This window comes from Penicillium paradoxum (genome assembly GCF_028828445.1).
Source record: "Penicillium paradoxum strain IBT 22861 chromosome Unknown utg000004l_segment0_segment0, whole genome shotgun sequence".
Taxonomy (NCBI): Eukaryota; Fungi; Ascomycota; class Eurotiomycetes; order Eurotiales; family Aspergillaceae; genus Penicillium; species Penicillium paradoxum.
In genome coordinates, this window is record NW_026643182.1 from 1,169,074 (window position 1) to 1,180,029 (window position 10,956).

A 10,956-nucleotide genomic window follows, 5' to 3' on the forward strand; every position below is an offset into this window, starting at 1 on the left:
CCTCGGATCAATCGTCTAGACTTGTACTTGCATGACTTCGTGAAGGGAATACGGGTGCTGGAAATCAAAGATCCGCCCCAGACCAAGAGTGCTGTAACCACCGCATATATCATGAAATAGCCCTCCGAACGCCATCACTCTATCCCGCTAACAAGCACACGGCACGAGCTTTCACGCATTGGTATCGAGATGAACACAAAGGCCCCAACACCCCAATCGAATTTGAGATCATAAATTATTTAACACCTGCCCTCTCGAGCACCTTCTCCCTCTCCATAACGGGATCCCCAAATCGGACCAAGAAGACTGTGCGACTGGGCCACATTTCTGTGGGCTGGTTATGAGCGGAGACCTTTGTTTCAAAGCCACACCCGTCGCAGACACCCTCGATAATGCCAGCAACATAAGCAGCACAGTTGAGCATGCTCATATCGCGCGGTGCGCTGATATATGTGTTGACCATCGGGTCATTATCGGTAATCATGTACTCATTGGGAGTGTCTGGAGATACGGAGTGCTCCAGGGCATCTGCGGCGCGGCCGAAGAGAAGCCGCCAGAGGGGGCCATGGATCAAGTGCAGCAGAGTGATGATGCGGAGGGGTCGGTTTGGGGGAGAAGAGGAAGTAGAGGAGCTTGATAAGGCTGAGGAGGAGGTTGATGTTGATCGGTAGAAGAGGAGGTCTAGGAGGCGAAGGCCGAGGGGATAGCCTTGTTCATTTAAACTGGAGGGGTTTGGTCGTTAGTTACGACATTCCAGGTGGGCAAATGGCGGGAATATGAGAGCTCCCTGCAATTGCTCTGGCGAAAGCGATGCAGGACTCGCAATGTTGTATCAGGGGTCCGGCTCACCGTTTCTCCAAGTCTTGGATACCTGTTACTCTCCGTTGAGCATATGTGACCATCTCGCCAAATAGAAAGGCGAAGCTCGCCCGGCTGAGTTCTGCACTACGAGTGCGATTCAGGTGTCGGTCGTAGATTGTCTTGCGATTGGAAGGCACTCGGAGCCCAGTGGACTGCTGTGATAGACTCTGAGCCTGTGATTGCGATGTCTGTGGTCTGTCGCTCCCTGATTGTGTCCCGCCATTGTTGATGGACAGCATCGTGGCACGTCGGGTTGGTACCGCCATGGGATTGGTGTTGCAATCCAAATCAAATCGGAGGAAGACTGATTTGAAAGCTTGAATATCAGGTCGAGGGTATCTATGGGAGGTTGAGGTTGCTTGGGGCTTGGGGCTATGGGTCAATAGTGGATGCGATAGGTACGGCGGAGCAGAGCTGCATCAGGTGCAATCCTGGCGCGAGATTTTTCCGCGGGCTTCATGGCATGGAAAACTACAGACTACAAGACCTGGCTACAAATACTACTGAAAAAGACGGTATAATGGTGTAGATAAAAGTGCGATAGATTCATGCTATACTAGATATTCTGACTCCTGGCACAGCATAACATCAAATTCGACGATATCAACGATTTGTGCAAAGCAATGACCAAGAATCAGTTGCAGCGACAGTGCAACCAGATAGGCAGACACTGTACCCTGCAAGGCGATGATATATAAAAGATCGAACGATCCAGTCACTGAGAAGAGTTCCTATTTCTGAGAGACAATTAGCTTCATGTCTCGACTGCAAAAATTGAAAGAATTTCAAAAAGAGAACAGCCAAAATTGTTCTCAGACATCCAAGGAAGATATTCCGCTCAATGTCGCCTTGATTGGGTTCAAACGACGACTAGCGTGGAAACTGCGAATGTAGGAAGATTTTCATCATCGAACGGCGAAGCCGTTGGCTGATCTGGGAAATGCAAGAAAGCAAAACAAGTGACTTACCAAGCCAGTGAAGGAAGAGTATATCTGAGATTTGAAGTCAGATATACTCTCCAAAGTTGTCGGACTCAGGACTCAGAGTTTGAAGCCAACATAAGACTTCGAACCCGAGATGGTTGAGGAAGATGAAGAAGAAAAAGTTTTCGGGCCGGGAGATGGCCTTTTATAGGGCCGAGCGGAGCTGCCCCGGAAACCATCTGGACCCGTACGAAGCTTCTAGCGAAAAAAAAAATTACTTGAGAGAGTCCACTTAGAAAAAAAAGAAGAAAAAAAAAAACAAATGGCTGGGAATTATATTGTGGAAGCCCATGGTCTAGCCTAATAAATTAGCTAAAATAAATTGGGAGCAATCTTGTTCTCCTATTCGAAGTGATCGGCAAGAAATTTTTCATTTCCAGTCTCCCAGCTAGTTCCAGGTTAAGGTCAGGTTCTCATGGTTTTTTCTTTTCGTAAATGACGTCCTCTGTACACCATAATCGAAGCATCATCGCTGTATCCTAAGAGATGGGATCTAAAGCAACATCAATTGCGTTTGTCAAAATAAGAAACAAGAGCCAGAAGGGCATCTCAGAGGAAAAGCACTGCAACAGCATGTTGTATGCTCGAATCACTTGAAGCTCTTTTGCTTCTGTCGTGAATTCCAATTCAAAGTCTTGGAGATGCTGTGCACCCAACCCTCGCCCTGTCCGCCAAGCGGCAAGACATTGGCAAAGGGATATCTCGACGCGGACACAGTCACGTAGTCGCCGGGATGTAACTCAACTCTGCGATGGCATTGTCAGTCAGAGAACAAAGCAAGGTACCAGACTAATGTTTATGACTATCTTGCAAAGTCATGGACTCACCTCTCTCGACCATCAAAGCTAGCCCATGAGCTCGTGCGCGCATCATACGGCACGCCCATGCGCAACACAATCGTGTCTGGTAGAATGATCGGTCGGAAGGACAACGTATGAGCGCAAATGGCCGTGACAAGGATAACCGGGTTCTCTGGATGCGAAAGAGAGCCGCCAGCGGCGAGGTTGTAAGCAGTCGATCCAGTTGGTGTAGCAATACAGATTCCATCGGCGAGCATGGTCGTGAAATGCTCGTCGTCTCCGAAGAGTTCGATTTGAGACATAGCTGGCGAGACAAATAGTCAGCTGTGTTTGCGGTTGTGATGCCTAACATATAACATCGAAAAAAGAAACACAATCAGATACCAGGAACATACTTGGATTCGGCCCTCGATCGAGGACGACATCATTGAGAATCTCATACACTCGATCTGGAGTATGTGTCAGTGTATCCTCGCCCTCTTCTCCGATAAGTTCCTCCACCAGGTCGCGGTTCGCTAGAGCCTTCGGGTTTGGATCTCTCATTCGTGCTTTGCTTCGCATGATCGTGCATTCAAAGCGTAACCTTAGACTGACAATGACGCCATCCCGGAAAGCATTATCAAGACTCTGCTGATAATCCGCAAAGTCAAAATTGGTCAAGAACCCCAAAGAACCCAGCGCGAACGAGAGAACCGGCGGCACAATACGCTGAAACAACCAGCTGGTATAGAGAACCGTTCCATCTCCACCGAGGGTAATCACAAAATCGAACAAATGCGGCTGTTCTTGCGCCAGCTTGGGGTCCCAATACTTGAGCCGGTCCTTCGCAGAAGGCTCGTCTCGTATCAGCTGCAACGCACCAAAATCTGGATGTGTCTCGAGTCGCCGCTCGACATAGACCACGTACATAGAGTCGCGGTCCTTGGACAATAGCCACCTTGTGACTTTCCGAGTCAGACTTACTAGCGACTCGTCCTGCACCTTGCTTACCACGAAGACATTCTTCACCGTGAGCTTGAGTTTGATGCTGCCCAGCTTCTTCGATAGCTTGCGCACATTCCAGGCCATATCCGACAGCTGTCTCTTTGTCAAATGTCTCGATTCGATGACTGTCGGTATGGGTTTGATATCGTCTGTACTGTCGCCATCCACCACCGTGACCAAGTCGTCCGGCTCATTGCTTTTGATATTTGCCAAAGGCTGATTCTTCTGCTCATTTAACGTCCGAATCACTTCTTCGGTGTCTCTTTGGGGATGAGAGGGTGAAGTCCATTCGCCTGCGATGAGGGAGTGGACGTAGCAGGCGGTCGTGGTGTCATTCTGAGCTGGGTGAGGTGGTACTCTCGGCTTATCCATCATGACGAGGGAGGACTTGCGACGGTGGTTGGAGTCGGGATAGAAGACAACCTGGGTAATTGTACGCGCTCAGTATGGAACAAAGAGTAGAGCCTCGAGGCGTACCTCCAGGTGATTCTGGGCGTCTGTATCGCTCGCCCCTCCATGGCTCTATGATGGCATCAGTCAGTCACTGCAACACTCTTGTCTAGCACCACATACATCATCCGCAACTGCCTGATCCATCGCGCATAAATCCAGGAATTTCCCTGTCAGTTACTCTTTCATTGTTGAGTTGTTTGTCTGGCCGGGCGTGGGTGGCATGAAAGGAAGTGGGTATGACGTCGGTCACCTCGAAGGGGGAAAAACAACCTCCATGGGGCAGTTTCCCCGAATTTCCGGGGTAAATTGCCCTATAGTGCTTTCATTGCTCTGACTTCTTGTTTAGGCAGGGGAATCTTTTTTATTTGAGTTAAGTATGTCTTTCTGCTTTGGCAGTCCATTTTAACTCAGAAAATCTCGCTCTTGACTTTTCCACAAACATGTACCGGAACCAGCATACATGTGCCTAAATGTGTGTTGAATTGCACGCTAAATTGGAATCCATACTTTACATCGAGTTCTTCATCTCTCTCAATGCTGCCATTACCTCCACGGGGTCGGTCTTGCCAGTTACCTTTTGGATCTCGGGGTCCTTGGGGATTGAATAAGCCAAGGTAGACACAACGGGGGAAGGATAGAGGACTTACATTGACGCGCATAAACACATTGTGAAGCTAGAAATATGTCAGCCTCCATCGAAAAGAATCGCTCCGTTTTAGTTCTTACCTTCTCGTCGCCAATGGTGAATTTTCCTTGTGTCTGCTTGTTTTGTTCCGCAAATGCCTCGAGTTTCTTGATGGGCTCAGTCTGCGAGACCGCAACGCAGAACTTGACATTGGCCTTGGTGTACTCATGGCCAGGCTGGGAAAAGTCAGTATGAGCTTCACAACAAAGAAAAGTAACCTACATAAACCTTGGTGTCATCCGGTAGAGACGCGAGAGTCTCGTTCAAGGCTTTGTGCATCTCTTTCGCGTTTCCTTCAAAGAATCGGCCACATCCTAGTCCCCAAGATTAGTCTATCATATTCCGTCCACGAAAATGGAGATGGAGGGTCGAATAATCGAAGACATACCACCAATGAAGAGAGTATCACCCGTGAAGACAACACGCTGGTCTCCATCTTGCATATAGTAGCAGATGCTGTCCTGCGTATGGCAGGGAGTATGCAAAGCCTTCACCGAGATCCGATCTCCGATCTTGAATTCTTCACCATGCGCAGGAGTCTGGGTGACTGACGCGCAGTCTTTGCCTCCAATGACCTTCAGGCCCTTGAATTGTTTCAACTGATTGAGAGTTTAGCATCGGACAAAACATATCGGACCGAGGAATCATGCATACAATGTCATCATTACCACCAGCATGGTCCCAGTGACTTCAGCAAATGTCAGCAAGTGTAAGTTCTTTTTGGTAGCTCATAGAATTTCGGACCTACTGGTGAGTGTTAACAATGGCGGTCAAATTGATCTTGCCAGCATCAATCTGGGACTTCAATTCCGGCGCAACCCTGCAATGATACAAAATCAGTTCAGCTCGCGCAGGGGATCCCATCCGATGCCACTCACTCTGGGGGATTGGCAGGATCAATGATAACCGAGTGCTTAGTCGGTTCATCTGTCACGAGGTAGGCATAGTTATTGCCCTTCCCGGTCCCTGTAGTAATAACCTCGAGTGAGCAATCATTACAGTATCGTAGACAACCTTTCAAACTGGCAAGTGTTGATTGGTAATATATATGGCGCGATTATGCACCGGAGAGGTCAACGTACACATAGGAATCGATTGAACGTGCATAGTTCTGACCTGTGATCTGAAGATACGCGGGCTAGATCTAAATAATTGAGTTCCTAGGAAGTTCATCACCAACGATGAATCAAAACACAGTGCGGGGGGAGCTCATCAAAGTGGTACAGCTCCCGGGACTACAAACGTCATCCGGAGGAACTATTTTCCTCCGATAGCTCCATGACAGCTATTTTAGTAATGCCGCCGCTTTTGATTGGCTGTTCGTTACAGAGTGCCGGGACATACTCGAAACTTGTATACATGTACGTCGTAGGGAATATTGATGCTCAATTCTCCAACGCTGCCAGCAGCGTATGCATTTTATGACTGAAGGATATGCCTCAATTACTCGATACTACACCCAAAGGTCGACTATCCCATTTCTCCAGGTAGCCCCATCCATGTTCCAGCAGCTTTTCTGAGAGCTGAGACGGAGCATAATGCGAGTCATTTCTAACCGTTTTGTGTTTCGAGACCCGATTTTTGGCAGCGGATCTAGCAGTAGACACTGATTTAGCCCTGCTAGCATACTTCCTTAACCGATCTGCCAACAATGTGGTCCAGTGGTGTGGACTTTCATCGCAAGCACGGAGAACATAGCTCTGTGAGCATGATTGCCTGTGGAACTCCCAAGCAGAAGATGTGAAAATATTGGCGATCCACAGATACAATGCCTCGGAGGGGGCATCAATCGAAAGATCGGCTGTGTCCTTGAAGGCTAGATCATTCACCAGATCTTCTGTCAAATGCCTCAAGAAAGCAGGATGGCTCTCTGCAACCTTTTGCAGGACCGGACTCCATTCCTTAAATGTCTCACTCAGCGAATCTCCAAGGCTATTAAGTTCACAATTAGCATGTACGCCCCGAAAAAGAGATGCACCCAGACACGGCCGGGAAACCCCCAGAACAAAGGTGGTGGGGAGTAAAACTTACTTCCGCCCATTGGGAACTAAGAAACCCTGCTCGAGCAAAACAGAGGACAAATCCCTGGCTCCCGTCTCCGAAACGTTACAAACCGAGACAAGCCGCATAGCAACCGAGACAGCCTGATCCCGCTTCCGCTTCTTCGAGACGGACTCCGCCGATCCGGATAATGGCTGCAGAGCGTCGCACAAGGCGGCCCTGACAGATGCACCGGAGTCATGGGTCAATGCAGACGCAGCGCCGGAGTTATCACCAACACCGGCCCAGTAATTGTCCCAGAGCCACTCAAGCGAGCGCTGCGCTGCTTTACGCAGTACGACAAGCGATGGTGGCTCACGGTGGGTTGCTTCGTGGCGGAGTTCCACGAAGGAGGCAGGGAGGCCTAGGTCCGTAGCTCGCTGGAACATTGTTCGGCGAACGCCGTGAATTTTGCTGTCCACAAGACCGGTTACAAAGCTGAGATTTGGGTGTTAGTCATTTCACCAGACATGTAAGGGAGATTGAAAATAAGACATGGTTCACAAGGATACAATGATTGTTTCTCCCCATACATGTACAGAAATCAAAGACAGATTAAATACTCACCGACAGAAAGCCGCAGAATATGTAGCCCGAATAGAGAAAATTGAATTCCTCTGCGCATCATCATGGAGAATAGCATCCGTCAACAACGCTGTGGCCTCAACATGGTGCGGTACGTTGCCGCGCAGCTTCCAAGCCTCGACCTTGAATTGTGAATTAGCAATCTTTCTTACACAACTGAATATCACATTCAATTCCTGTTGCATATGTAACATACCACTGCACATCCATGGGAGCGCAAATCCGGTCCAGCGTACGAAGGCGGAGGATAAAACTCGTTCCGCACATCCAGCAATTCAGACTTGGTCTTCCAAGCCGTGAAGATGACCTTCGCCATTCTCCTGAGATGGTATTAAGGAAAATAAAAATTAATTCGATGCTGAATGAGCTTGCCTTTGCTTGCTTGACTTTTCGTTGATACCCTGGCGAAATATTTTCGGCGGATGGTTGTTCCTTCAGGGTGGTTTCACCGAGAACCTTTTCTTCCGTAGCCAATCAGCGGGCGCTTTTGTATACTTCTTTAAGCAGTTGAGATAATTCCGAACACTAAAACATATGCTACTAAAGTTTTACCTCAAAAAGCGAAGAAGAATTCATGGGTAACAATATTCTTAAGCTAATTCGTGTATCTAATCGTGTACGAGTACACCTAAAGGTATGTCGCAAGATGCGAGTTCAGGTCAACTCGTCCCAGGGTATCCTTTCCATGTATCCGACGCCAAAAAAGAGGAAGGAAAACTCCACGCTATGCTGCTGATAACAATATGAAATGCAAAAAAAAGCCAAAAATAAAGTCCTCCGCGAGGTGATCCATCTCAGATCCACCCATACCCATAGTTCATGCAGGGCTGATTGAAACCAGCAAAGGGGTGTGAAATCATGGTCTGTTGATCCGCATCATCGTAGTCGAAGAAAGATCGTTGAAGCAGGTTCAGGGCCTGCATGGGCTGCTTGTAAGAGAAGTTTGATTGACGGATAGGCGTAGGCTCATCATAAGGGATTGTTTGCTGGGGCGCTTCGTATTGTCCGTCCTGCTCAGCCTCGGCGTCGGCCTCGCTCTCCTGATCTTCTTCAGATGGTGTGAATGTTTCTTCGAGCTTCAAGCCTTCGCCTAATTTGCTTTGCGGGGCTCGTGCAAGTGTACCGTTGGGTTGGTTGTAAAGTCCCATGCCGACCAGTTCTTCCTCGCCCTTTCCGGTCTTCTTAGGTTCGACAGTGGGATAGAAGGGATTTTCGAATTGCTGCATGGGGAGGAAGTCCGGTGTTGATGGACCGCTCAGTTCACCTGGGGAAGGAACGCTGACGTAGCTTGGGCATGTTGTCTCCGGTGGGGGAATGTTGGTGCCCATTGAGAGCATGTCCAAGGTCCAGTTGTCGGAGGCCGGGTGCGACATTGATGAGAAATCAGTGGACATAGTGGGAACATCCCACGCGATCGGCTCGACCTGCGAGCCAGTCAGGAGCGCCGGCGTGTGTTGTGGAAGTGGCAAATCCTCGTGAATGCCAGAGTAAATGGGAAAGTAGTCGTTAGGGGAGAATGAAGGGTCGGCAGTCATGGGATATGTCATGATGTTTTCGCCGCCGTAAACAGCAGGGCTGAGATATTGATCAGACACAGTATCAATTTCGGCATAGTTGTCCGAAGGGAAACTGGTGGTGTATGGGTTGGAGAGACCCCGAGTTCTGGCCGAAGAAGGGTGCCAACTAATCGGACGTGAGTTCCGGGCCGCTGAGGCGAGAAGGGCTTCTTCCAGAGACGATTCATATCGAGTGGGCAGTCCATGCATCACATTCTGATTCACGGTCGAACGCTTTTTGATTGCTGATGAAGGGCTGTTGCCCGCACTCCGGGGCTTCATAACCCGAGTATGTCTTGACCGAGGGAAAGCACGGACCAGATCCTGCATGGTGGATGGGCTATAAGGCGCATCGTCTTGAAAACTTTGGGAGCCTGTTGAAGGGACCTGAGGTTGCCAGCAATAATTGTCCATATAAGAAACTGGACTGAAGTAAAAGATAGAAGAGAATGAGAGATGTTGGCTGAGGGGGAAGTCAGCATATAAAGTCAGTCATGGACTGGAAAGGATAGCTTACGTAGTGTAGAGTCAAATAAAAGATTAAAAAAAGGGCCGATGCTCCCGTTCAGGAACAGCGACAAGGAAGAGTATTTAATTCCAGAGTGATGAAGATCCGTCACCAGGCAAGGCAGAAGGACTTATAAGGGAATCCAGGGAGCCCTGGGGATCTACCACCCGCCCCAGCTCCACGATGCCACCGCACATGCTAAGATGACACGACGTTGACACTAACGAAACGAGCCTAGACACAAATAAAGGGCAACCTGGAACCGAATCCATGAATCAGGGCAGTCCCACCGTTTCGACCAGGGCCCATAGGGAATACTCCGGAGTGCAGCAAATAGCAGTGGGGGTAGGATCGGACCTGTGGGAACATGGAACATGCTTTTTGAGGCGAACATGGGGAACAGAATAGAATAGATTAATTTAAAACAGGTATATTATTGGTATTGTATAGACTCTCGTACGCAGTCCTCCGTACGCAGTCCTCCGTACTCCGTACTTAAGGTGCAAATAGTCCCCCAATCGACCACACGGGCCTAGTCTTCTGGGGCCGTTTCCTTTTTGTTCCTTGTTTATAGTTCTATGAACCCCCCCTTTTGACTGCTAATCAGGGATTAGCAAATTACCTTTACTTTTTCTCAGAAATTGGAATTAAAATAAATCCCAATGAGTCAAGAACCTTGGCTCTCCAACCATGGGAGTACTGCTTGTTCGACTGACCCGCGATCCGGCCCGATCTGCGGCCAATACTTCCCCAAGGCTTTTGCCCTTTCTGATCCTCTGATCCGTAAGAATGCACGCATCAGTGAGACTAATCCCGGTGTACGGAGTACAGGACACTTTGTCCTTCCTTTGCCCTCCCCCACACGTTCTACAATCATAGCGTCACCAAAGCTCGTTACGCAAGGGTTACAATGTGATGGGAGAGGATCGACTACTTTGTGTGTGCATCCGGGCCTTTTTGGATTTCGACAGGGGTTGTAAAGTGGAGTGGGAGATACCTAATTACCGTCATTGTTGGGAGACCCCCCTTCCCAAACTAGATTAAAGAAGTTCCTTTGTACCGTGCATACCCGGATGTGAGGTTGCTATTTTCTCCTAGTCCCATGCATACTGTTCAGTGCTCTCCGGAGTACATGATGCAGGAGATGCATCATTGCCACCCGAGAGGTGTGATCTTTATCCATGCACTGGGTTCCATCCTTTGCTGGTTGGGACTCCCTTCAATGATACCTCTGTTATTTTTGATGTACGTTTTCCGACTTCCGATCCTAGAAATAGACTACTAGACCCGGCTTTCATCACCGGCTCACAGCCAATCATCTAGGTCGGCTTGGCTGTGTCGAAACGAGAAACTTGGGCCGGAGGTCGTTGACGCTAACTGCTTTTTGTCATTTTTCTCTCTCTTTTTTTTTTCAGGGATCAGCACTGAGGTCATCTTCTGGTATCACCTGAGAAAAAGAGGGGCAACTAGTGTGGCTAATATAGCGTATCGATCCGAGTCA

The 10,956-nt window shown here is 48.8% G+C and overlaps 3 protein-coding genes across 3 annotated transcripts; all 3 read right to left on the reverse strand.

The window, feature by feature from the left end:
* Positions 1-235: 235 nt before the first annotated feature.
* N7457_004172 (trafficking protein particle complex subunit 5) lies at positions 236-1,127 on the reverse strand (the record flags this gene model as incomplete). The annotated part of the gene is made up of 2 exons (XM_057175217.1): positions 236-722; positions 850-1,127. 2 exons carry the CDS (start codon positions 1,125-1,127, stop codon positions 236-238), a joined length of 765 nt encoding a protein of 254 aa, XP_057032264.1.
* Positions 1,128-2,433: 1,306 nt separating this feature from the next.
* N7457_004173 (putative NAD+ kinase) lies at positions 2,434-7,707 on the reverse strand (the record flags this gene model as incomplete). The annotated part of the gene is made up of 17 exons (XM_057175218.1): positions 2,434-2,590; positions 2,672-2,948; positions 3,040-4,051; positions 4,106-4,150; positions 4,202-4,216; positions 4,629-4,673; positions 4,729-4,755; positions 4,808-4,942; positions 4,989-5,080; positions 5,155-5,365; positions 5,421-5,454; positions 5,515-5,586; positions 5,645-5,732; positions 6,214-6,698; positions 6,798-7,244; positions 7,374-7,513; positions 7,588-7,707. The coding sequence occupies 17 exons, from the start codon at positions 7,705-7,707 to the stop codon at positions 2,434-2,436; spliced, it is 3,402 nt and encodes a 1,133-aa protein (XP_057032265.1).
* A 478-nt stretch (positions 7,708-8,185) lies between these two features.
* Positions 8,186-9,277, reverse strand: N7457_004174 (uncharacterized protein; the record flags this gene model as incomplete). The annotated part of the gene is made up of 1 exon (XM_057175219.1): positions 8,186-9,277. One exon carries the CDS (start codon positions 9,275-9,277, stop codon positions 8,186-8,188), a length of 1,092 nt encoding a protein of 363 aa, XP_057032266.1.
* Positions 9,278-10,956: the final 1,679 nt, after the last annotated feature.